The 27,463-nt window shown below is 44.1% G+C and overlaps 1 protein-coding gene across 1 annotated transcript in view; it reads right to left on the bottom strand.

Moving 5' to 3' along the window:
• The window catches only part of LOC144113692 (mitochondrial proton/calcium exchanger protein-like), a 45,478-nt gene that overhangs the window by 4,059 nt on the left and 13,956 nt on the right, over positions 1 to 27,463 (bottom strand). The window contains exons 5-11 of the mRNA XM_077646941.1: positions 23,834 to 24,037; positions 22,536 to 22,787; positions 17,347 to 17,481; positions 16,426 to 16,519; positions 13,958 to 14,118; positions 8,567 to 8,766; positions 4,877 to 5,027 (exon numbers count right to left, since the gene is read on the bottom strand). Coding sequence (XP_077503067.1) covers positions 4,877 to 5,027; positions 8,567 to 8,766; positions 13,958 to 14,118; positions 16,426 to 16,519; positions 17,347 to 17,481; positions 22,536 to 22,787; positions 23,834 to 24,037 — 1,197 coding nt within the window. The remainder of the gene's footprint in view (positions 1 to 4,876; positions 5,028 to 8,566; positions 8,767 to 13,957; positions 14,119 to 16,425; positions 16,520 to 17,346; positions 17,482 to 22,535; positions 22,788 to 23,833; positions 24,038 to 27,463) is intronic.

Raw genomic sequence — 27,463 nt, 5'->3', positions numbered from 1 at the left:
ATGTACCCATCTCCGTGCCATCGAGTGCGTTCGAGATGCCGCACTTCTTAAAAGAATGACACGCAAGATCTTCTGGGATGACCACCCACGCGTCCACGATCCATTTGCACAGTGTGGCTGGTGAAGCCTGCTTCAGCCACCCAGTTGGCATCACTGCAGGCTCACCTGAGCGCATCCACTCTGTGTAGCACCGCTTGACTGCGTCCTTGAAGGGTTTGTTTACACAAACATCAAGGGACTGTAGTTGTGACGTCATTCCACCCGGAATAACAACGAGTTCAGTGCTGCAGCCACGTAGCAGCCTCTTCATTGAGTCGGCCAAATGGCAACGAAACGCATCCTCCAGCACAAGGATGGATGGCAGAGCCAACAGTGCACCAGGTCGCCTACACCACATGGACTTTAACCAGTCCAAGACTAGATCCTCATTCATCCACCCTTTCTCGTGACATCGCATTTTTCAGCAGCTCCTCACCTTTTGGCATTGTTTTCCTCATGAAGATCACGTAAGGGGGGAGCTTGCGGCCATCTGCCGTGCACGATAACATGACTGTAACTCGCGTTTTTTTGTTGCCAGTGGACCGGACGCTAACTTGTTTAGACCCCTTCCTGTGCACGGTGAGGGGCGATGGCATGTCCAGGTAAACCGGTGTCTGATCAGCATTGGCCCAACAGAAAGTTCTTTGGCTTGCGCAAAGAAATAACATGGCACTGTAAACTCACAAGCAGTTCTTCGAACGCTTCAGGCAGCTTCTGTGAAATCGAGGTCCGCCGGCGTAGTGAAAAGCCAGCACGGCACATGTAGCGATGGATCCAGTGCTTGCTCGCTTTGAAGGCAGAGCGCGGTATCCCTTTTTCTTTTGCAAGCTCTCAAGCTTTTGCCTGCATAAGCTCCATGCTCACAGCTAGATGCGCAGCTCGCTGTTGCCATACGAACTCCGTCAGGCCAAGTTCAATTTCTGGGAATGCGCCATTCTTCTGGCCACGGAAGCTTCATCACGTTCCGCTGCACGCGAAAAGAGCTTCTTTCTGTTGTCGCCACCCACGAATGCTTCCCTCGATGACACCAAACTGCCTCCCGGACACACTGCTGCCGATGTTCTCTGCAGCTAAAATCACTTTTCGCTTGAAAGCAGCCGAGTACTGTTTTCGAGACCCTGACATCTTGCTCAGAAAAAAACATCCACTTCACGAAGCGTGGCTTACATGCGAGCACATGCGCTGTCAACAGGCACACGGCACACAACGACCCCTCGGCACATGCAACGGATCAACAACAAAGAAACGACATCGTGACATTGCTTGTCGAGAGTAACGAAGCCAAGCCATAGCCACGCGACAATAGCAAAGCCAAGCCGTAGCCATGCCACAATAACGAAACCAAAACTTCAAGCAACTTCGAAAATTTTTGTTCAGATTAGCAAATAGTACGAGGCGGACATTTGGGACGCTAATTATGAGAAAAAACCTCGTATTATGCATGGGTTTTTACGGTATTAAAAACAAACTCGAATACTTCAAGAAATAAAACCAAGATGCAAGCTGAATCAAATGCTAACTGCTACTATCCACAAACTATTAAATATTCTGAGCATTTGTACACCACTGATTATTTGGCTTGCAGCTAATTAATTATACGGCCCTGTATATTGCAAGATGATTCATCATAATACTACAGCCCTTGCGTCAATGGACTAGAGAAATGTAACAAATATGACACACAGTCAGAAAGTACGGTAAGAATCTGCATATCTTATGAACCTGAATACTGCAAAAACCAGCATATAATACGAGGTTTTCTTCCAGATTTTAGCATTTAAAATTTCCACCTCGCATTATATGCGGATCCAAACAATTTTCGGCCAAAATCTGCAGTTCTGATTTTGTTATTATCGAGCGCTATTATCACAACGCTTCAAGCGAGAGGAGGTGGAGTAGGCCGGTAGTATCGATTTCGACGCCAGGTCACTATGCTGACCTTACCTCGCAATGCCCAGAACGATCGCACCTCCCATGGCATTGGGACCACGAAAGCAGTCTTTGGCTGCTTTTAAAAAGAAAGTAATCGTAGCTGCTGAAAGCATCGGTACTGCATCAAGCGCTGCTATATGGTCTGGATGTGGTACGAAGAGTCTGCAGTTACTGCCACCGGACATGGTCTCTCCCGCTACGCTGTGCAGTTGAATGGCAGATGGTAGGGCTAGCATTGCCGAGGAGCTCAACGGTTGTTATATTATAAAAAGTAATATATCAAACACGCTCCACAGCATTGAAGATGTGTTTCTCTGAAAAGATATCTCTGAAAGGGGTTTTTAGACGACAGTATACCCGACGATGACTCTCACTAAAGTACTGACTACGGACACTTCCGAAGCGTGCGTGCCCACGTGTATGCCGGAACCAGTGTGCGCATGTTCGCGGCACAGGACACGAGTAGGCGCGAGCGTGGCACCTGATCTGTATCTGCCAGATATCTGGCGCCCGCGCTACACATGCAATATTCAGCGCGCCGCCGTACACAAATAATCAGAGGACGTTCAGCTTTCGTGACTTCTGGAATTTTTTTGAGCTGACTGCCTTAATCGCATTATACGCAGGTGAAAACTTTTTTATTCCGTTTTTGCTATCCCCAAATTACACCTTGTATTATATGCAGGTCTGTATTATGTATATGCGGGTTTTTACGGTACTATAATGAAGGAGTTGAACTTGAAAAAAACGGAGTGCCAGCGAAAACACAAGGATGCATACACAAGAAAAAGGTGGTAGACATGGACAGACGGTCGGCGTCCGTGAGCTAACGATAACGAAAGAGGTAACGTGGTGATAGCAAACAGAAGAATAATGATTTGCCTAAGTATGATGGCATTACTCATACTCAACTTCATGAAAATATTTACTTCCACCACACACTAAAACAACCCTAGTTGCATACCCCCCCCCCCCCCTCCCCTCCCCTCCCCTCCCCCCCCCTCCCCTCCCCCCAGAGGTATATAACTTTTCCTTCCTTTTTGAGTGTTGGGGATTTTGATTTTATGCCTCACGATTCTTTACTGCGTGGAGAATTCTTATAAAGTGCACATATGATATGAGGTACAAATTTTACACCATTGCCTCTAAGATGAAAAATTATTGCCATATGCAAATTTTGAGGGCAACCCTACTGTTACTCAATTTAAACTGTAGCCCACATGCTGAGACATAATTTGCAGCTTTTATTTGAGTCAACTGGCTTTGGTGCCAGTGTGACAGCATTCCACAGTTGCCTCAGTATACTACGAAAACAGTACCTACTCTGTCTGCCATTTACAAAAAAATCTGGAGTGGCACACAAGTTTCTCTGTTCCACTTCAATACTTTCAGATGATTGCACATTGATTTTTAGCTCCTGGTATTAATAATATGTGCTTTTCTGCTTCTCATATATGGTACATGTTTAAAAGAACGCCATTAGAATGTCATATGCAGATAAAACAATTTCTATCAGGTCAGATCGTCAGGTGCACACTGGCATTTCTAAAGGTCAAGCAAAGCATATCACTAAGTTCAGGTGTGGTTGACGTGTTGCACGACGGTGTTTGCACTCCACTCAACACAAATAAAACTAAAAAGCTTTGACAGCACTAATTTTTATCATAGTTTTCTTTTCTTTTTGCTAATAAACCTGAACTATGAGGTTACTTTTCACATTAGCCTCATAAAATAAATGCTCTCAAACTTAAATGCTTAGATGACAGGTTCTAAACTCTGTGCCACCATGTACTTTTTATGGTTCTCCTGATCAATAACCCACATTACAATCTTTCAAATAAAATGGCACCCTTAACTGCGCTTGAGTGCAGTTACAACAAAAATAAAATATTTTCTTGGCAGGCAGTAAATTTTGAAGCTGGTACCATTATCTGAATAAACACAATGCGAGATGCTGCCAATGCTGTTCAAATTCTCTCTAGCCACAAAAAACGCAACTGGCAGCCTACAAGCACCACCACTAAACGTCATACCTAAGCAGCTCTCCAAAAAATCAAAACTGAGATGAAACTTTTCTTTGCCCACTGATGGACATCCACAGCAATAAAGAACTAACACTACTTAAAACCACATCTTGTAAAAAAACCAAGGCAGTCACATGTTTCAACCAATCCACGTTTTCAACCATTATGTATCATGAAACCTGAATCATCCCAAGCAAAACCTGCCCCATTTTCTTTTGTTCCCTTCAGAAGACTGATGGTCCCTTGCACTGTAACCATTGCTGGTTAAGGGGGGAAGCTGGTCTTAGAAAAAAAATTTCTATTAATGAAGCCACAATTATGAAATCTTCAGGGAACATGTATTTTTGCATGTTGATTCCAAATATGAAATTTAATTTAATGTACAACAAGTCCTTGTGGACTTGATGCAATATGTTATGTAACTTTTTGTGGAGAGCTTTAACGAAATTTTGCTGCAGGGAACTTGCTAGAATGTATACCGTCCGCTTGTCTTGACAACAAGCTATGCAATAAGGGTAAAATTATTATCCTGCTTATCACAGAAGTTGAGTAACAGGGTTTTGAACTTCGTACTTCACAAACGAGAAGAAAAATTTGTCTTCCTGTTTCTGAAGTGACAACTTTAAAATTCTATAACTCAGCTTCTATGACAGGCAGGATGATAATTTTAGCTTTATTGCATAGCTTAATGTCAAGAGAAACCAATAGCATGCATTCTAGCAAGTTCCCTGCAGCAGGATTTCTTGAAAGCTCTCCACAAAAAGTTGCATAACATATTGCATAAGTGCTGAAGAAATTGTTGCACATGAAATTAAATTTTATTAAAATTATTATTCTATTTCATTAAATTAAAACATGTTCCCCTTGGGTGGAAAACATACCTTTAAGACATGGTCAATCTTCACAGCACCATCATGGTCAATGTCTAGTGTGTCCAAGAGGTCGGTGATCATCTCAAGACGTGTGTCACTAGATGACTTCTGGATGCGCCGCATAGCTAGCACCAGGTCGTTGATCTCAATCAAGTTGTCCCTGGGTGCAAAGTGTAGGCAGAGTCACATTGAAATAATGGATCTGCATCTTTAATAACTCAATATATCTAAATAATATGAAACCTAGCTTTGCCACTATGAAAAGAAATGGTAATCACGTAACCTCGCAAGAATAAGCTAAAGCACAAGTTTTCTTTGGTTTGGCTTGAGTTATGGGGGGTCTAACATCCCAAAGGGACTCACACCATGAGGGACGCCATAGTGAAAGGCTCCGGAAATTTCGACCGCCAGGGATTCTTTAACCGTGTACATCGCACAGTACACAGGGCCTCTAGAATCTCGCCTCCATCGAAATTCGGCTCCCGCAGCCAGGATCAAACCCATGTTTTTCGGGTCAGGAGCCTAGCGCCACAACCATTGAGCGACTGCGGAGGCTTAAAGCATAAGTTCTTGTGCTAGACATGCCAGACAAAGAAACAGGAGTTTGCCTGTGCTGTGACAAGTTCCTACTTACTTTAATAACACTTCACTCGTGAAAATTTTATACACAAAGAAATTGACAGACGATTATAAGAGTCGGTAATTTGAGCGCAGCTCTTCACAGCTGACAGGTGGCGTGTTATGCTCCCAGCCACCCTCCGGGATCTGCCCGTGGCAGCCACCTCCCAAGCAGCATTTCGCTTTGCTACTTGGACAAGCGGTTAAGCCACCTACACCAACAACTACGACACGGAAGCCAGGAACGAGGAACAGCGCCCGTCCTGTCATGTCTTCTGTGTATTCGTCCTAAAAGTTAGCGCTGCTTAAATTTTAACGAAAGAATATGCATAACCAACTAGCCCCGCAACGTGTTTTACTGAGCACCAAAGAGCTGTACTCTTAAGTTTCCTTTCAGCACCCCTTTTATTCTACTTTCATCTTTTTAGTGGACAGACAAATAAATTGAATAAAAAGCTGTTCAAAAATGCAATCTGCAACAAAAAATGTGGCAGGTCTACCTTAACACAGTCAGCAGAGAAAGCTCCCCATACTACCCTTCAGCCATCTGCCAAACACGACAGTGTGGTTAGCACCTCCTACTCCATATATCTCTGCTGACACCGTGTCTCAATTTGAAGGGTCACTATGGCTTCTATGTATTGACTAGCAGTCAGAAAGGCTTACACATTGCCAAGAAGTGTACTAGGCATGGCACACACATTCAATCATTTTGGACAAATACGTACTATTCCTTAAGGCAGTGTTGGCCGTCCACAAAGCAAGGCAAAGGATTGTGCACACTGTCTCATAATGGTCCTTAGGCAGTGCAGGCAGGGTGATATCATTTTCAGTTACAATTCGAATCGCCCACAGTAATGAGTTGAGTGTCTTGTGATGTTCCCAGTCTCACTGTCTGCTGAAGACGATGTCAGCAGTAGCCCCATTATGCCAATACCAAACAGCTATGAAAAGTGAACTGCTGACTGCTGTGATGTAGATTAAACTCCCTAAAAGGGCCACCTGCAGCAGGCTGACAGTAAAGATAGAAAATGAAGGAGCAGTGCGATTTGTGAACATATAAACAGAGAACCCAGCTGAACTGCTTCTAATGCCTGTGACTCCACTTTCCCCCTTTCAACATTTTTATGGGGATGAAAGCTTCCTTCGCAGTGCTTCATGACATGCTGGACACAATGAAAATTTCAGAAAATGAAATTTATGGGTGATCTAAATGGCAGGGTGCACAGTAGCCTCTAGGTACAGTCGAGCCCACATATAACGCCCCACTTAAAACGAACTTTCGCCTATAACGAACGAGACCTGCGCGACCCGACCGTCAAAATATACATTGTTTCAATCGCACAAAATCACGTATAATGAATGCCATTAAGCCCTGCTGATCGGTTACAGCGAACGGACGGCGAGATAACCTGCCTCCAACCGCTTTGTGCGCCCGGCGTGCGGTATGTTTTCCAGAGCCTCATCGCAGGCGAAATGCACACCCCGTTTTGTGCCGTTCTCAAGTGAGCTACCCTTTCCCCGCCGACGCGCCTTCCAAGATCGCCCTCCTGCCCTTCCTCGGAATTCTGCTGCCCTCTGCTCACTCTCTTGCAAATCTGTACGCAGCCTCCGCGATCAGCCGCGCCGCTGCCGGTCTCGATCGCGGAGGTCATGCTCCGTGAAGCAGGCCTTCCGTGGGAGCCAAGAGGCGGCTGCACTGACGCTCACGGGCGCCCCTCATTGGTCTCACCGCTGGCGCTGTGAGTTTGTACCTTTATCTTGATTGGCTTGATTGCCGTCTGTGTGCGTTGCACATCTGCACCATCGCGCGCTTTTGTCACCCTTGTTGCAGTGCGGACGTTTCGTAGGCTTCGTTCAAATCTCCGGTAGAACAGAGAGAGGCAGGCTAGTTGGTGACTAGTAGTAGAATGCATCTTGAAACCGCGCAAAAAAGACAAGGGATGAGGAAGAGACCAACAGTACAGAGAGCAGTCTGTGCTCTGTCCTGTTGGTCTCTTCCTCGTCCCTTGTCATTTTTGCGCGGTTTCAAGATGCACTCTACTACTAGTCACCAACTAGCCCGCCTCTCTCTATTATACCCGATATTTGAACGAAGCCAATGAAACGTCCGAGTCCGCGCTCTGTCCTGTTGATCTTTTCCTCGTCCCTTGTCTTTTTTGCGCTGTTTCAAGATGCATTCTACTACTAGTCACTAACTAGCCCGCCTCTCTCTATTCTACCCGAGATTTGAACGAAGCCAACGAAACATCCGCACCGCAACAAGATGCCTGGTTGTATTTCGGGATGGCGGATGGGAACACCGTGCCCATTTCCATTGTATTCAGTGGCAGAGATGATGAAAGCGGCCTGGGAGGAGGTGACGGCCACTGGCGAGCGGAACTGCTTCCACAAGGCCGGCTTCGTCGAGTGTCTGATGCCGAGCCTGATGCTTCGGAAAATGACAAGCTTGGCGGCGATTTGTGGCAGCGCGTCATCGCCTCCGACGTGGGGGGGTCGTGACATTAGTTGGAATGATTTTATTTCTGTCGATGACGACGCCGACACTGCGGAACCGTGCACAGGCGAGGGCATCGTTTCTGAAGTGCGAGACGAGAGTGAAGCGGAGGAATCGGAAAAGGATGAAACTTCAGAGCCAGCACCCATAAGCGCGCCTGTAGCAATGGGCTACACAGAGAGCCTCACACAACTTGTCTACGTCAAGGGCCTTGGTGAAGAGCACACTTCTGCTTATATAAACTGGATATCTCCCTCATTGGATCTGCGCTGCAAAAACAGACGTCCATCACGAACTTTCTCGCAAAGAAAAAATTGTGTTTTAACAAACAACTGTCTTTAAACCATGGTCCACTTACTACGAACTTCGAGATATAACAAACGGACGCCACGTGACGCTCATGTTAGTTATAAGCGGGCTCGACTGTACTAACACCTAAACTATGCAGGGACAAATGTAACAAGTGATCCTGAAAAAGAAATACGGTTTATGCTAGTATGAGCCAGAGGGGCTCTTCAAAATGACAAATAACTAGGAGCTGCAAGCATAGAAATATAACACAAAATCCCAGAAGTGGTGCTTACTTGGTCTTTTCACTTGCAGCGCCCTCCGTAGAATCAAGTTTAATCTGCATTGACTTTCGTTCTTCATTCAGTTTGTCAATTAGATGATCCATGCTACCAATGATACGGTTGACACGATTGTAAAGGCGCATTGCTGCTTTTGTTTCTTGAATGTCACGTTTTCCGGTCTTGACAACAACATCCTTGAGTTCATCTACATCCTGTGCAAAGGTAAAAAAAGAAAGCAATGGGAACCCATATGAGAGAAAGCAACATCACGGCAAGCACTACCGGCAACAAAACAATAACAATTCTGCAGTGTGTCAAAAGGAGCAAAGCACTTGGAAGCCACAATCATGAGAAATAAACAACCTAGATATCGTGCACCGAGTGTTTCACCCAAAATTTTCTGCAACTTAGTTAACTTTTTAATAAAAACTGTTAGTCTCCTTATTTAGTGAGAGGCTTGCGGTCCACCATAAGTAATACAGTCGAAGATCGAAAATTTGGACGCCTGATTTTTCGAACATGCTTCATTGTTCAGACTTTCTCGCGGCACCGCGACATGGCCCATACAGCCAATGTATAAGAGAGCCTGAAATTTTGGACGCACCACAACTGACTGCTCGATTTTTCGGATTCGCACTCGCCACGTATACCCAAGCCGCCATACAATGTGCACAGTGGAACCTCATTAATTCAAATTGCACGCGAGAGTGAAAACTTGATCAAACAAAATGAAATTCAAGCTTAAAGGGAGCCAATTCGCTTGCAATGTTGAAATTCTGCGCGAGTCGGCACATTGCGTCCACGTGGTTTCGAATTTGCACTGTTCTTGAATGTCTTCCGCCGCATGAACTTGAACAGTAGTCAGAGTTTGCGGAACTCATCTGTGCCGAGCGTATATAACTGAGGCTGCATGCTCCCAGCAGACGTCACAGGGCTCACGTGCAGTGAGAAGAGCCGACAGTGATGAGTGCGACGGTAGCGACGAGACTATGCCGCCGCCAAGCACACATGAAGTAGCATCGGCGCTCGATGTTGCAGCATGCCACTTCTCTGTCAGTGAGAACTCTGACATTGCGCAGGAGCTTTGGGCAAGCTGCAGATGATGCTGATGGATTCTCGGCAGAAGAAACGCAAGCAAATGCACTTCGCCGATTACTTTTAATTTTTGCAACCCTTCCTCGTAAATAAACACGTTTTGGAGCATAAATAGCGTCATATATTCCAGCACTAAAGCTCTCTGCTCACGCGAATGCATTCCAGTACTTGATTCTGGCGCATAACCGGCTGATCACTTTATTTCATTTGCCGTCAGGACTGGATCAATTTAATTCTCAGAATATGCCCGTCACAAACGTGTAGTAGAGCCTAGCCCGTGGTAACAAGCCTAGATGTGACTGCTTCGAGTTCTGCCCGTGTGGCGGGGCGCTATAACCGCTCATTTTAGCGTCCATTCGATAATTTGAACTTCGCTTCATTAGAAAAAATTTCTGGTCCCCTTCGAGTTCAAATTAACAAGCTTTTACTGTATAAGTAAACTCAAAGTATAAGTTAATTGGCCCAAATCTCAGCCTTCGATGGTCAAAAGAAAGTGGACTTCAAACATAAATTGATGCTCCCCTCCATGTGGCTCAGCTAGTCAAAAAGAAAAGGATGTAATGCCTGTAGCCTGCTTATTGGCATGTAATTCTTCATTACGTCATACTTGTTCATGTTTCCTTTATCAACCTCCTCCAGAATGACATCATGGGATGTGTGAAATATAGAAAATTTCAAACCACAGGCATATAACAATGCATAACATAACGAGGCCAACAGTTAGAGGTTGATAAAACAGCACTTTCCACACTTGCATTGTTCCTGCGTGGTAAGTGGCAAATTGAACAGCCAACAGATCAGTGGTTTCAGATACCACTGTGATGCATGCTCTGAAGACTATTGAAAGTTCGTCATCACTTTTCAAGGAAAGTGACAGTGTAACGTAAGCAGCTATGGTGGCATGGAGTTTGTATATTTGCTGGTAGAATCGATTTTCACGCAAATTAACAAGCTTTTTCAAACAACCATGCACTATGGCCAAACCGTGGTGCTGGCATGGCGTGTGCACTACAAGTGGCTTGGCTGAAACTGCCCAAGACCCTGCAATAGGTTGAGTTCTTATTATAGGCCAAGCCCCCAAAACCCTCAACATTGCATGCTCCTTTTTACCTAAAAAGTAGAGGTGTGCGAATATTCGAAATTTCAAATATGAATTGCAGTCGACGACCGAAAATTCGGATGCCTGATTTTTCGGATATGCTTGATTATTTGGACTTTTTCGTGGCACCGCGACATGGCCCATACAGCCAATGTATAAGAGCGCCTGAAATTTCGGATGCACCGCAACTGACTGCTCGATTTTTCGGACCTCGTTCACACTCGCCGCCAATATTCAAGCCGCCATACACAGTAAAAGCTCGTTAATTCAAATTCCACGGGGCCGCCAGGCCAGTTCGAATTAACCAAAATTCTAACTAATGAAAGTGAGCAAAAATGGACGCGTTTGATGCCCGGAAGGCACGAAAAACATTAAATGTTACTGTTCTGTCGGGCTGGAGCTTATAAAACAAAGCCGTCTCATCAGCATTTAATATATCTTGTGCCGAGTAGCTTTCTAAGTACTGCTGCAGAGCACCGCTTCGTAATGTGGCACAAGTTTCTGCGTCCACTTCTTTGGCTTCTCCGGACAACGCCCGGAAGACAAGATTATGTCTGTCTCTAAAGCGGTGAAAGCATCCTTCGGAGGCGACAAAATCTTCCACATTCATGTGCAGGGCGAAATCGGCCGTCTTCGCCATGATAATTGGGCCGCTCAGTGGAATGTCTGCGCTTCTCATTTCCTTCACCCACGTGATCACAGCGGTCTCAATTTCCGGATACTTGGCTAATCGGAGCCTTTTTCTTTTGCTGGCGAAATCTTCGGTTTCGTAGGCCTCCTCGATGGCCTTCCTATTTCGGACGTAGGTCGACAACGTGCTTGGTGGAATCCCGTGCTTTTTCGCGATTTCCACTTTGCTGGCCTTCCGTTCGTCCACCTCGCGTAAAATCACCACTTTCTCCTTCACCGTCTTGGCACAGTATTTCCCACGCGAACACATCTCGCGGACACAAGCTCACAGCAAGCGGCGTGCAAAACGAGGGCTAAAACACTAAAACGTCGTTCCTCGAAGCAGTCGCGGCAGGAAAGACTGGTTAGTACTTGTTCCAGCACCCTAGCGGCGCCCCTATGGTTGTGCCACCTATCGTTCTGCCGTGAAAGCTTCCAACGATGGTTTTCAACAGCGGCGCTTGGCGGCGTGCAGTTCGAATTATGGGTGGCGGCGCCAATTTTTGAGTGAATTAACGAGCTGTTACGCGCATAGACTTCTATGCACTGCGGACCGGATCACGATGACTATTTCGAATTAACGAGTTGTGAATTAACGAGCTTTCACTGTAATGTGTACAGTGGAACCTCATTAATTCAAACTGCAGGAGAGATTGAAAACTTGAGCAAACAGAATGAAATTCAAGCTTAAAGGGAGACTCTCCACTTGAGATGCTGAAATTCTGCGCGAATCGGCACATTGCGCCTGCGTGGTTTCGAATTCGCACTGTTCTTGAATGTCTTCCCCCGCACGAACTTGAACAGTAGTCAGAGTTCGCGGAACTCATCTGAGCCTAGCCTTTCATCCTGAATACGGAAAGAGGTAGCAGCGAAGCGCGAGGGAGGCATACAGCTTCATGGAGACGGCGAACGCAGGAAACGCTGGTGCATTTCAAAGCAAGGTCAGTGTACCGCGGCAAAACGCACTGCAACCCTGACTTTGCTATCGTAAAACCGTAAACGACTGGTGTTTCGATGACAGGCAAGACGCCTCTCATTATGCGCAAGCCACTGCAGATTGCATGTCGCTAAATACGATGCCGATTTTGGCTCTAGTCGCTAGGCCTAATGACGAAGGCCAACGCCGACGAAGCGCTTGCTTCGGCTAATTCTCGGTTCTTATTGTTTCGCCATCTTCGCATTCTCGTTCCGGGCCCATCGTACTGCAGGCGCAGTGCAATTCCTGCAGAGGCATGTTCGCTTTCCCGTTTAGACTTTGTCCCAACCCGTGTGTTCATTGGTGACATGCCAAGAGCAGAACAGCCAGGCCGAGCTCGTGAAAGCAGTCGTCGCCCGTCTTCTCTGCGCATGTTGCGCGGCGAAATACAGTCATGAGGAGCTTTAGAACATGTGCAGTACAACCACAAGCCAGTCGTGAGTACAACCAGCTGACCCCTTTCTCTGGCATATTGATAATAAGTTCGTGATTTTTTTCCGGGAAATTTGATTTTCCGGACTGCGTGATTTTTCGGTCGCTTTCGCGATCCCTATAGAGTTCGAACAATTGGTCGTCAACTGCAAATGTGTTTGATATTCGGTTCATATTCGTAATCAAGAAATTGATATTCAAGAATTTCCGAACATTCAAAAATTTTCTAATATTTGACAGCAATCTTATACTGTGCTGATTTTCATAAATTCAACCATGGCAAAACTACACTATCTGGGCAAATTATCCGACGATCGAGTTTAAAGTTCCAGGAAAAGAATACAAATGCATCCTGTTTCCTTTATTCCCCGGTGCTTATCGCGTGGATTGATTGCATTTGACGGCTGCTAAGCTTGGAGTCGTACAAAATTCTGCAAGTGGGCTTTCCCACACGACACCTGATGTGAAAAAGACGGCTGACCACTCGCTTCAAACAATCACAGCGAGAGAGTGCGATGCTTTAGCGAGAAAGCGCTAGTTCACTAGCAAAGCTGAAAAACCCGAGGCTTGAGTGAACCCTCAACCTTCGACGGAGCGCTAGTGGTGGAGGCCTTGTGCAGCTGCTCCATCAACATGCAGAGCATGGCATGACACCACTAATACCAGTGACAACCACTAATACCCAGCGTCACACAAAACATACCCCATGCATGACCCTTCATTAGTAAACTTGACAAGCATAGCCGTGCTTAACCTCTACCCTATGCAGCCAAGCTGATATGGATGCCAGTTTCCACCTCACAACCGCTGTTTTTCAAGAATGAGGTGTACTCTCTACAAAAAAGAAAGCAAATGTTTACAGATTGTCTGGCCCCCTCTGAGGCAAAAAACGACAATAGTACAGCCACAACCCACCCTCACGAGTGCTCCCACTCCAAGGCCCATTGGCCCTTCAGGCTCAAACACAACTTGGCAACAATGTTGATGGGCAGTGCGGGGAGTTTCTGGTTACAACCTAAGAGGATGCTGACACCAACAACCACAATGGTGCCATTTGCCTAATAGAAATTACTCCATTCAGCTACCATTTTAAAAACACCATACCATATAACTGCTTATTGAGGTAACCCACCTGCTTGTAGTCGGCCATTTCCTCTTTCAAGTCTTCAAGCTCCTCCTTTTCAATAAGAAGTTCTTGCTTTTCAGCAGCAATTTTTTCTAAGGCATCCTCAATGTCTGCAAGGTCAGCCTTTGAGAGTTCTTCTTTCTTCGGAACCGGTGGCTTTTTCTCCACTACATAGCACAGAAGCAGTGGCCAGCAATGACAGTCATTAGAAGTCTTGAAGTCACACACTTAAAAGTGTGTGAGGGAAATGCATGAATATATTTCGTAATTCTTGACATGCAGCTCAACAGTGTGTGTCAACAAAAATCATATGAAGAGACTTTTAAAATGTACCAAACAGTGAAATCTACTTCTAACAAGCTTCAAATGTTTCTAACAACTTATGTGCACACAACCTAAAGGAGAGACCAGTGTTGGCACTGCACCTCAAAACACATTGCCAATAATGTGACAGCAGCTGAATTAGCACACAAATATCAGATGTATTTAGAGTTTTAGAGCTTTCTTTCCAACAGACTGAAGAGTACAATACAAGGACCTGCTCCCTTAACCCTTTACGGTCCAAAACATTTACCCACTTTTTTCGGTCACTCTGGTCCAAAACTATTTCACCAATGAAAGAAAGCAAGAACTGTGCAAGAAAAACTCATGGAATTTTTATTTTGGTGTTTTTTTAGTGCCCAAATCTCAATAACAATTGGGCAGAGATGGTGCATCATGCGCAGTGAGGAAAATGTGCATAATTAAACCACACAAAAGCCTGTTGAGGGTTGCATTGTGCTGTTGGAACGGGACAAACTATGGACTAACTAAGGAGGCAAGCAAGAAAATTTTCATCTTTTTCAAATAATACTGAGCAATACAACAAACTGATCAATAATCAATAATGATCAATAATAAATTACTGGAAATTGTTTCACCTGAAAGCATGAAGAAAAGAGAGACAGGCACATGGAAGAGGGAAAAGGAATAGGCTGGCAACTGCCAATAGAAGGGAGGGGAGAAATGACTTAGGAGAGAAATGATACATTATGTGATGGCACCTGCACCACAAAAAAACATAGCAGAACAAATTGCACAGACCTTACTTGCAGATAATTATTAAAGCTTTGTAGGGGGCCAGTTGGTCGTGCATACTGAGACTGGGGAGTGCTAGATTCTAGACAAGGGGACAACACCACATAGGAACACTACGGGATGCGAGCACTTGTGTCCTGTGGTGTTCCTATGTGGTGTTGTTCCCTTGTCTAGAATCTAGCGCTCCCCAGTCTCAGTAGGAAATTATTACTTATGCAACAAATAAACAATGCTGAAGTTCCTAAAGTGTTATCATGTGTGCATACAAAGTGAAAGTATGCCAGTCAGAAAAAAGAATTCCTCCATTCATCAACTGCATTTTTACTGCAGCCCAAACAAAAAAGCTGCACCTGCAGCTGGTTGCTCAGAAAATTAATCAAGAAACAAATGACATCACCAACAAAACAAAACAATAAACATAAAAAGAATATGGATGCAAAGGCCATTCAAAATGGGAAAAGTGTCCATAAGTTTTGCCAATGATAGCACATGTTCTCCTGATCTAAATGATCATGACTGCACTGCCAGCTGCCACAGTGATAGGCCTTGGGTGGCCAGGCTATGCCACAACTCATATGTATTGTACGGAGACATTTAGTTTATGTGCACTATGTACCATAGGCAATCTATCTGCATCAGGTTAGGGAAAAAAAAAAATGACCAGCTGCACGGTGACAAGGCTTTTCTGGGACCGAAACTGATTGAAATTGCACCGAAACACATAGGAGAAACTATAATCACGACTTGCAAAAAACTTGCCAGTCCACACCTTTATATTTCTGCATCACCAGCATGTCCAGCCATACTTCGTCTTAGACAAGGTCGACTAAATTTTGCTAAAGATATACAGAAGGAGGATGGTCGCGGCGTTTGCAAATATTGTGTACAATACCAAAAGTGCTTTCATGGCAGGCGGATAGGGTGACAGAAGCAGACATGCTTTTTTTAACCTTGAAAGAATTATGGCCAAGTGGATAGCCTGAAGGTCTTTAACTGTATACATGTCATGAGATGATGAAATTCCAACAATATTTTATGAGCTGCATGCACAGCAATTAGTGAGCATTGTCATGCAGTCAGGCTAAGGTGATGATTACTGATGTGATGGTCACAAAAGAGAATATGAGCATGCCTTTGCTAGTCACCTTGAATTCACCTCTGCCCCATGTGCAAAGCTGTGTATGTGTTGTGAGTGACATATTGAAGACCGGCCCCAGAATGAAAGCTCAACAGTGATTCAGTGTTGAATATATCATAATTATAGAATTTTTCTTTGAGCCAAAGGCTCTCAAGCACAGCATACTGCAGTGAAATAATTTATATGAAATAAATACTGGATATAGGAATATACAGCACTACGTTAAAGCGACTCAATTATGAATGCAACACATGCTCACAGTCTTCATCCTGTTCTGTAAAAAAGGCAGCCTTATCTTCAAGGATTTCTTTGATTTCTTCTTCAGGCTTCTGATCAGCAACAGCTTTCAACTTCTGCAAGTGAGAAAATACAGTAGTAAATTCAATAATGCAGCATGCAAATGCAGCCAAGGAATGCTACTATAGTATTTGCTACCTGTTTTTTTTTTTTTTCAAGGCATGCTGTGAAATGCATTCCCCTAACAGAGACATGCAGTGCAACCTAAAGGTTGGGTACATACATTGATTCTATCGGATAAAAACAGCCTAAAAGTAAAATTTAAGGAATAAAAATACAATTAACAATGCAATGTTTAATCTCAGAACAGAAAGGCACATAACAGTTTTCTGCCTTTGAAATCAAGGTTTCTGCCTAGAAATACCAGTGTCGGGATGCTAGCGCAGGTCAAGACCCAGACTGAAAGCTGTGAATCCCAAACAAAAACTGTGTGTTATTCGTCTCCGGTTATCAGCGCTCGGGACCTCCTTGCCCTCACTTGGAGTGAGAGAGAAACACACATGCCGCCTGCACAGCCGACATACTTCACCGCCTTTGCAGCTCCGGTGACTTTAGGCTCCGGTTACGAGCAGTGAGAAAGGCAAGTGCACAGCCGACAGCAAGCAATGCACGGATGGCGCATGTACGGAAGGCCCTATGTCAGCAACACACATGTGCATATGTGCACGCATGCACGCACACACGCATGCATTTACTCACTCACACACACACACATACACACACGCACACACACCTACCTACCTACCCACCCACCCACACACACACACACAATGTGTTCTCTAGCTATTGCATTGTTGCATGCAGCACAAGGGAAACATGACCAATGATTTCCTTTGTTTCCAGCCAACAACACAAAAATATCTATAATAAAAAAAATACACACTTCAGTTTCCACCTCCACTGCAATTTCTTCCTTCTCTTTCTTAATCGCTTCTTCCTCTTGTTGGATGATCTCAATCTTGGTGCGATTGTCCACTTTTCCTTCACGTTCACCAATCTTGTACTTGGCCTCTGTAACCTAGAAAACAAGCCACAGCGACAGCATAGTCAGAGTTTTATTTTGTGCATTAGTCAAGGTGAAATGTAATGGAATATTTCTAACCAAATAAGCCCAATTCCCACACCCTGCATAACTACAAAGGTTAAGGAAGAAACTTGAAACTTTACTTCATTATAAGACTAAGAACACCAGAAAAAAATAAATTAGCAAAAAAGCCTTGGCTATATGGTTGTGGTAGAGCATAACCAGAGACAAAACAGCAGGCTGATATATTAACGATACTGCCATATTTAGCAGTACTGCAAGACATGAATGTAGAAATGTGGGGTCATGATGTCTGCTTTTTTACTGTGACAACTTGCCACTATCACTTACATATTCCATGTAACAGTTTTCACAACTCAACTAAGCTTGTCACTTGCCAGATACTACTGCATTTGCCAAGTCTTTGATGCTGAAAACACCTGTTCATGACAAAGGTCACATAAATGCCCAGCAGCCATTTTTGACAATACACAGGACAAGCATGCCAGCCTAAGTGGCACCTTATGCCATGGTAACAAAAGCACCATATGATCATGCTCAATCAGGTCTTTGCTCAAGTACAAAGCAGAAGGCATGATGTGTAGCTGTTGGAGCAAGTTAGTATGTTCTGCAACCTTGACACCCATGCGACATACGGGTGCCTTCTCATGGCTGTCACAGTCAGGTTTTTAACCAATACTGATGCAAGTGGGGCACTCTTATATGCTTTGCCCAAGGCAAAAATAGGAAAAACCCATCACTAAGTATGAACGAGCAGATATTTCTGCACACAGATGTCACAAAAACAATGACGTAAGACTCTTTACAGCTGCTACTCTCATCAAGTTAGTAGTGACGATCACAAAACAAGACCCAAAGCATAAAAAGTACTTAGTTTCCAGAAACCTTAATTTAACAATGTGCACAGATTCTTTCCCTGGTTCTGCATCACACAAGGACAACACTAGGCCTGTAGCTAAAAGCAGTTTGAGAGAACTTGTGGTCTCACTGCTGTTTTTTCTTTTATAGGTGACGACCTGCATATGGAAGCTCATCTCAAGCTACTGGAAGTTTCTGTATTATCATGGCTTGGTAAAAAGGATGAGCAATAAGAGGAAAACAGGTGCATGGAGAAAGAAGCAAAAGAGAGGGAGGAAGTGAGGCAAAGGCATGAGAAGGAAGCAGACTATGGGAGGACAGTGGTGCTTGCTGTTCGTGTATATAAAAATTGAAGAGGGTATGCTGCACCATACGAACTGATGCACACATTTTAAAATGTGGGAGCACGCTGTAGATACTATGGTAATAGATACCTAATTGCACCAAATGCAACAAAAACGTCCACTATGCCTAAACATCCTAGAGCGTTTTTTTGAGTATGAGAGTATTACTGCAGAGTAAGCTCTGCCTCCAGACAGCTACATACATCTAGCGCTCACCAGATGCCCAAGAGAAAGGGGTTGCAGTAGAAGCAATGCAATCTCAATCCGCTCAGCAAAATGAACAGCAACAAGAGGCATCCAGAAACCATGATGAAAGGTGACAGAAAATATTGAACAAATGGATCTGTCACAGTCAAGTTTTTTTTTAGCTGATTACACATTTAACTATCATTGCATTTACATTTCGCCAACACTGCTCAAAAATGAGAAAAAGCTGTCTCAAAAGGCCACTCACTCCAATATTCGAATGCCGCATGCACTTAAGTGTTACATGCAGGGCATCTACAAAAGTCATAGACACTTGGTATTGCTACACGCTACCACCTATAGTTGTAGGGTGAACAAACAGCTGCTAACTGATCCTCATAGCTCTTCTATGTTTCCTTTGTTTTTACTGTTATAAGTCATGCTACAGTAAAACCTCGTTAATTCGAACTCGAGGGGGACCGGAAAATTGTTCGAATTAAGCGGAGTTTGAATTAACGAGCGGGGCGCTAAAAAAAGCGGCCATCACGCCCGGCAGCACGGGCCGAAGCTAAAACAGGCATATCTGAGATCATTATCTCTTACTACGCGCTACTACACATTTGCGGCGGGCGATTGCGCGAATTAAAATCATAGAGCCCGAATGTCGAAGGAAATAAAGTTAATTTGTTTATGCGGTTGGAGCTAACATCAAAATGCATTCGCGTAAGCAGCAAGCTTAATGATTAAATATGACACTATGCTTCAAAAACATGTTTATTAACAGCAGATTGGCAAAGCATATCAAAGAGAAAAATAATCGGTGATGCGCATTTGTTTTCGTTTTCTTTGCCGTGACTCGACAAGCATCGTCTGCAACTTGCCCAACAGCTCCAACGCAGCGTCCGAATTATCATCGGCGGAGAAGTAGCGCGCAGCCAGATCGAGTGCTGACGCTGCTTCACATGCACTCGGGGGTGGCAATGGATCGTCGCCTCCGTCGGACTCGTCGTCGCTGTCAGCTGTGCTCGCCGCGCCCGAGTTGTGCGGCATCTGGTCACCGCAGGCCGCTTCAATAATCTCGGCATCGCTTAACGGCCCCGATGTCTCCACGCCGCTGTCAACGTCTACGAAGCTCTGGAAGTCAACACCCTCCGATAAAGCAGCGTAGGCAGGGTGCAGCGCGACGGAGTCATCACACTGAGCATCCAGCTCTGCCGTGCTGCAGGCTTCTGGGCCTTCAATGAAGCCGCACTGGCCGCACTTTCGATAACAGTTCGCGACTGTGTCCGCCTTGACAGCATTCCACGATGTTGCCAGCATGTGGCAGGCTCCGAGGAGATTTACGTCGTACGATTTGCCGCTGTCCATACACACAAGAATCCGCTCTAGGGGGTGGCGCCTGTACAGTGTTTTGAGGTTTTTAATAACCCCAAGGTCCATAGGCTGCAGCACAGCCGTAGTGTTTTTCGGCAGAAATGCCAGACGGATCGCCTTCAGTCCGCTGATGTCGCAATGGGCTGAACAGTTGTCGACGAACAACAGAACATTCCTGTTCTGTGCCGCGAACTTCCTGTCGAGTGTGCGCAGCCAATCCGTGAAAATTGCTCGCGTCATCCACGACTTTCTGTTGAAAGTATAATCAACAGGGAGAGTTTTTAGCCCTTTAAAGCAGCGAGGCTTCGCTGCTTTGCCTATAACTAGCAAGCGGCACCGTTCCGTGCCAGTCGCGTTTGCGCACACCAACACCGTCACTCTTCCCTTGCTTCTCTTCCCGCCTGAACACGTGTCGCCTTTGTAACTGACAGTCTCGTTCGGCAGCAACTTAAAATAAAGCGCGGTTTCATCTGCATTGAACACATCGCTGAGCGAGTAATCGGCAAGGTAGTCCTTTAGTTGACCTGCTGCAACGGCTTGCTCCGGAGCCACCGTGGCCGGAGCATAGGCGGCGCCCGCGGTAGGGTGGCTACCCGCGTGACCGCGCGTCAGCCAAAAATAGACAAGCCAATGCTTCGACGCTCCGGCAGCGAAAACCTGCTACGGCATGCACCGGAGGGCTGGTTCGGGCACCGAAATTCACGTCTCACCTCATGCGTGCTGGCTTATTTTTTTTCTCTCATCATTCTGCATTTTTTTTTAAATTTTCAGCGCATTGTATTTGCTACGAGGTGACTTCTATATGCGAAGAGCAATGCCAGCCATCGGCGCCTAGTTCGAATTAACCGACGTGGATACCGGCATATTCGAATTATCGGGAGTTTTGACCCATTGAAATACACAGGGCTTTGCCGGGACCCGGCCGTCAGTTCGAATTAACCGGAAGTTCGAATTAAGCGATTTCGAATTAACGAGGTTTTACTGTATTCTAAATCTTATGCTGCCTTCATTAAAGATTCCTAGGCCAAGTGCACGCTATGCAGTGTGTTTTAAGACAAGAATTCTAGGAGTGTGCGATGGGTGGCTAGTGCGTAATACATGAGCTTTAAAACAATAATCCCATAAAGAACATAGGACTGTTTATTGAAGCAGCCCCTTCCTTCATCAACAACTGTGTCCTGTTTCTGATGTGGTTTTTGGGTTCAAAATTCAGGTTTCAAGACAGGGGTGAAACCAGCTTTTGTAAGTGTGACTGTTTAGATTTCTAATACAGGTAGGCAACATGCAGGTGGCGATTACTGTTTAACTATACGCCACTCAGACAATTTCCCAACAGGAAATTTTATCTGTGGTATTCACACAAGCACAGCTGCCAAAACAGTGAAATACAGCCCATGGCTAATGCTCACCGTAATGGCAGGCAATTGGCTTAGTTCCACAGTTTCAGGTGAGTGAAGTGCCCTATTACGCATGTGCTTCAGACATACTTGAGCTATCACACGCTTATCATGGTGAAGAAAATCCTTCAGCTCTAAAATTAATTAGATGTTAATGTCAAACAAATGAATAATTAATCAATACTCAGATCAAGATGCCATTTTACAACTGTAAATTTAGTTCGCTGGTTTTGAACAGCTAACCCAATCCCCATGCCATGAAAAAAGAATTTGTGGTGATGCATGTGAAGAAGCATGGGCGTGAAAAACTAGGTTTATCCACTACTTGCTATGACACACAGCCTGCTTAGTTATTATCTAACTAAAAACATTTCATGCAGCCACTGTGAAACATCTCACACTATGACACACTATGACACACTATGACACATGTTTATGTGTCATAGACATCAGCAAATGTGTGCAGTCTCCTTTGACAAAACGCCTGCCATCGATAAGGCAAAGGAGTTAAAAATCTCAGACAAAAAGCCCTAAGTAGTCTAATTACAAAGGGACACAAAACCCCCACTGCCACCTTTCTATATAATTAAAAAGTAGGGAAAGTAAGAAAAGAGTAAGTCATTCACTGTGATTTTTATACTCGCCAAAAGTGAATTCATAGCATTGTATGTAAGGCAACATTTAGGTAACAGATAAAACACTATACGGTTGCCTCCACAAGCATGAATGCTCCGCTTGATGATTGAAAAGAGAAGAAATGCTATACATCACCAATAAAAGGCTCTGTGCCGTTCACATGTACCTCATTACTTAACTGCTCAGTATATTTGTATAATGTTACTTGGCACATATGCTCTAGAATGCTTACCGCTTCCTTGGGCAAAGTAGAGATAGTGGCCTTGAGCTGTTCTGTTGGAGGCAAGGTCTCGGAGAGCAGCATAGCACGTGATAGGAGCAGGAGTGATGGCGGGATGTTCTCATTCAGGCTGAGATCCAACCACTGGGCAAGCTGATAGCGCAGCTTGGACTCTGGTAAACCCATGGCTCGCATGCCTCTCGCACGACAGACTGCTTGCAGCTCTGCCACAGTCAAGGACTCAATGCCTTCCTTTTGGATCATCTGGATAAACAACCAGCCATGGACAATTTGTAACACTCAAGAAATGCAATTACTGCTATTAAACACGCCACAGTTTTGCGATCTGCAGGTACATATATCAAAAGGCAAACAGAAGTAATAGGCAGTCCCACATCTTCAAAGTTTCTATAAACAACCTTCAAAGGAAAAAATAAATATATAATCGCAGTCAAAAGTTTTTGAGTAAAGTTGTTTAGCATGCTCCTGGTGTCCGATGCTGTGGCAAACAAACATTCAAGCAGTAGGGGGTGCCCTGATGGGAGGCTAGACAGGACAGCAAAAATAACTCGGAATCACAGATCGATTGAAATTAAAAACATTAACATGAAAATAAGCAGTCTGAAAGGCTGTCTTGCTTGAAGTAATCACAGTGTGATGAAAATTACATTGGTTGGTGTCTCTTGTACCCCACATCTGAACAAATTGAAAACTTGGAATGTGCCAAGTCTACCCTATCCACCATAGCACTTCACTGCTATATCAATAAAATTATAACATGTTAACGATAAAAATATGCTAAAAATAAACATCACAATGCAAATCCATGTGTTTTATTCAACTTAATAAGCACCAACTAGCTGACAGTGGAGCTGCACGAGTTCAAAGGTATTCTAGAAAGGAGTGCTCTAACCCTACCTATCTAGATTGAACTGCTAGGCGAAGCCATGTTTACGAAAGCCCATGAAAGCACTATTTTAATCACTGTTTACCAAGCATACTGGAGACACTTCTGGGTGCCAAACCCACCACACCATTTACCAAGCATAACAAAGGTATTTCAGTATATATCCCCATCTACAAGAATAGTGTCATGTGTCTAGGTTTGCCCTTCAAGACATCAAACAATGAGCCTATTATATCTGAACATGATGAAAAGTAAGAAAAGAGTAAGTCATTCACTGCGAATTCAAATAATTAAGGTTAGTCTTTAACAAGAGCTTGTGATACACAATAGAATGCCATCTTTATTACACACATAATGCCAAAACTGCATTGCAGTATTTTAGTCTAGTGACATGCTTACTCACCTGGTCATCAGCCTTCAAGTTCCGCAGCTTCATACGCAACTGAAACCGAAGGAAGTTGTTCGTGCCAATGGGTTGGAGCTCCAGAAGCCGGCACAGTGCAGTCAGCTGGGGTCGTGTCAGGCTGTCCAGTGTAATTTCATCTTCAAACAGCTTCGAAAACTTCAGAATCTCTTCGTTCGTGGCGTCTTCTCCAGACTCTCGTATCTAGAATAGTATCACTCTTCATTTGGCAAAGCAGATCCCAAATTTTTGTAGCCAGCTTTTACATCACTGATATAATCATCGTAAGTCAAGTTGAGTTCACCACAGGAGGAATGCCTCTCTCAATGGCTTCTTGTGTGCCAGCTGCAGGCATGATATCTCAACAAACCTGCTAAGCTTGTCAGTTCATCTATCTAGTTGAAACTGTTTTTCAGATGTTTCATGTTCTTGTAAATATATATATATATATATATATATATATATATATATATATATATATAAAAACAAGAGAATTGCAAGGTTGAAACAGAAAAGTTAGACTTTGTGCACTTCCCCAGCACAAAAAGCATTAAGTTTTTTCTGCTGCCAATTCACTTTTGTTGCAGTTTGGCTGTTTCGTGGTTATCACTGTGTACACGCTTGTTTAAGTTGGTGTACAGCAATAATTTAAATGAAATGCAAATATGATAACTGAAACAGGAAGGGCAAAATGAGACTATTTCAGCTGGTGAAATGTTTATGGGAAACCTCCAAGGTGGAGTAGATTTGTAAGAAGGGAGTAATTACTCACTGGCATCCACCCAAGCACAGCCATACGGCTACAGAAGAAAGCTATATAGCTTTTTCAGAAACATCGTAGTTGAAAAAGAAATTTGTCCTGGTCCGGGGTTCGAACCCGGGACCATCGCTTCGCCGGAGCAGTCGCTCTACCAACTGAGCTAACTGGGACGGCAAGCTTATGGTAGGGTGAGAGCGAATTGATCAATAACTCGAGGTGTGAACAGTGTTGGTGAAATGTTTAGGGGAAACCCCCAAGGTGGAGCAAATTTGTAATAAGGGAGTAATTACTCATTGGCATGCACCTAAGCGCAGCCATACGGCTACAAACTTGTGCGGATGCCAATGAGTAATTACTCCCTTATAAGACTAATTTAATTCAGCCACACTCAATTTTCACTTCGAAGGTAACAAGTCTGCTGTGTGGAAAAGTCAGTAATACATATGCCTTTATTTCTTCTCTAGCAGCTAATAGTTCTGTATTCCATGTTCATTACTGTAATCTTGCTAGGTTTTCATCTGACACTAATGGTACAAGCTCTTGCTTGAGGATGCCTATATGAAGTGCATGTAGCATCGGTGGAAAAAATAAAAATAAAAAAGGCAGGAAAATTTTTGCTAGTACCCTCATCTCAGTTCTCCATCATCAGAGACACAATGGCTTTCTGGGGCAGAACTTTCAGTGTATGCAACATGAGGTGATGCCCAGTTGCTCAACTGATAATATTGCACATATCACTAGTGTTTTGATCAAGGTTTGAAAGTACTTGCAAGGTCTCTACACAGCACACTGTTACATGAGCTCTACCCAATAAACCTATGTGCACAATTCTACATGTTTCGAGAAATGGCTTTAAATGCTCTTGTGTTCAGCTTTAGCATTACATTTGCTTCTACTGCAAAAATTAAATACAATGCAAAGAGCTGCATTACAGGAGTTAAACAGGCAGGAATCAGTGAAGGTTACAAAAATGCACTACATAAATAAGTATTATCAAACAATTATAATATGCAATCTCAGAATGGAAGCCTATTTAACAGCCACTGCTACCCATAATTAAACAGATCATTTGGGCAGCTTGCAATGGTACATCATTCCCGGTTAAAAGCAAAACGGCAAAATGTTCACTGCATACTGGGTGAAACATAAGCATGCGAAAGAAATTAACAGGGACAAGCACAGGGGTGCGCACGTCTCTATTTAAGAGGGAGGGGGAAGGAGGGGTGGCAGGGAACAATGTGAGAGAAAATTGCAATCCACCTCCCCCATGTATCTTGGAGGGCATTTCCGCCTTTGCCACCCCTCTGTGCAAGCCAATAGGGAAAAGTAAAGTGTGTTTTAGGCCTCCACATGGGTGCATTCATAAAAAAAAAGTTGGCAACACTGATGAAACCAACTATACAAGCAAAAGAAGCAAAACAGAAACAGATCTCTCGGTCTCAAATCATTAGCGCTTCGCCGAAAAGTTTCATTTCTTTGCCTCTTCCACAAACTGTACTTTAACTTTCCAGCACTTCAGGTACACCTTCTGCACACCCCAGTACGATCATCTCGCTGCTTATTTAATTCCTTTAGCATACAGTGCTTGTACGGCTCCACCAATGCATTCAACAAATCGTTTCTTCCTTGTGCGAGCGAATTCTCGAATAACTTGCCCGAAAACATTGTTGTTGAGACAAATCCTTCCAACTTTAGGCACCTACTCAGCGACCATTTCAAAGAATAAAACTTTCCTATACCCTGTGTCAGCTACGATGCACTGCAAAACAATCAAACACTTTATTGGACACGTATTACTGTAGTGTGTATTTCTGTGTGCTTCTTTTTCACATTTTCTTTGATTCACTATATTAATTTGTTACTCTTTTGCTTTGCCTAGTTTTAACTATTTTGTTTGCCTTGTCATATGTATGACCATCGGACACTTTGTAACCCCCCCCCCCCCCATGTAATGTCCCTACGGAACGCTTAAGGGTTAATAAATGATTGATGATAAACATCAGTAAACACTGAAGTCTAGAGTCTGACGGAAACCCGTCTGGTCGGGATGGTACATGACGAAAGAAGAAGGCGCCGACCAAAAGAAAAGATGGCATTACGTTCCGGCTCCCCCACGGGAGCCTTGTTCACAGTCTGGTTGGCCATACGTCTGGCGAATATGCTTGAAGTCTAGAGTCTGACGGAAACCCGTCTGGTCGGGATGGTACATGACGAAAGAAGAAGGCATTACGTTTCGGCCATCTTTTCTTTTGGTCGGCGCCTTCTTCTTTCGTCATCAGTAAACACTCATTAGAGCTTCAAGTCACAGCAATAACGCTATCAGAAAGTAAATGTAGGAGCTAGAGAAAATGCAATGAACTAAGCCACAATTTTACCATACACATGAGCGTAAGGGCCGCACCGATGTAGGCGCCAAATATATCGTCACACTGTATGGGACAAAAAAGTAGTTTCACAAGACTATAGATTTAAAAGTGAATGATTATCCACTTTCACATAAGAGCCGAAACGCACAAAAGTTGCAACAGTAAAAAAATGCGGCCCTAGCCCGCATGCATGCAGTATTAATCTTCTCATAAAGCAACAGGCATTAAATACAAAAATAGAAGCAGACAGCTACCAGGTCGAGCTGGCAACCACAACATTATTGTCTGTGTGACCATTTTCTGATATTGTCAAGCAAAAGAAGAAAAAACTGTAACAGTTATTAATTTCCATAATTTGATGATTTCTGCCTGTGTCCTTACATAGTTCTCTATCGCTCCTAAAACAATGCATCAACTAGTCCGCTCTGTTCACTCCTCTTAAGATTGCAAGGTTGGGTGCAAATACAAAGCTGCATAAACTGACACATCTGCGACTACAGCTTA

This window comes from Amblyomma americanum, chromosome 1, assembly GCF_052857255.1.
Source record: "Amblyomma americanum isolate KBUSLIRL-KWMA chromosome 1, ASM5285725v1, whole genome shotgun sequence".
In the NCBI taxonomy this organism is placed as follows: Eukaryota; Metazoa; Arthropoda; class Arachnida; order Ixodida; family Ixodidae; genus Amblyomma; species Amblyomma americanum.
Note: the sequence above shows the minus strand (reverse complement) of the source record. Positions and strands in the feature narration are given on the sequence as shown.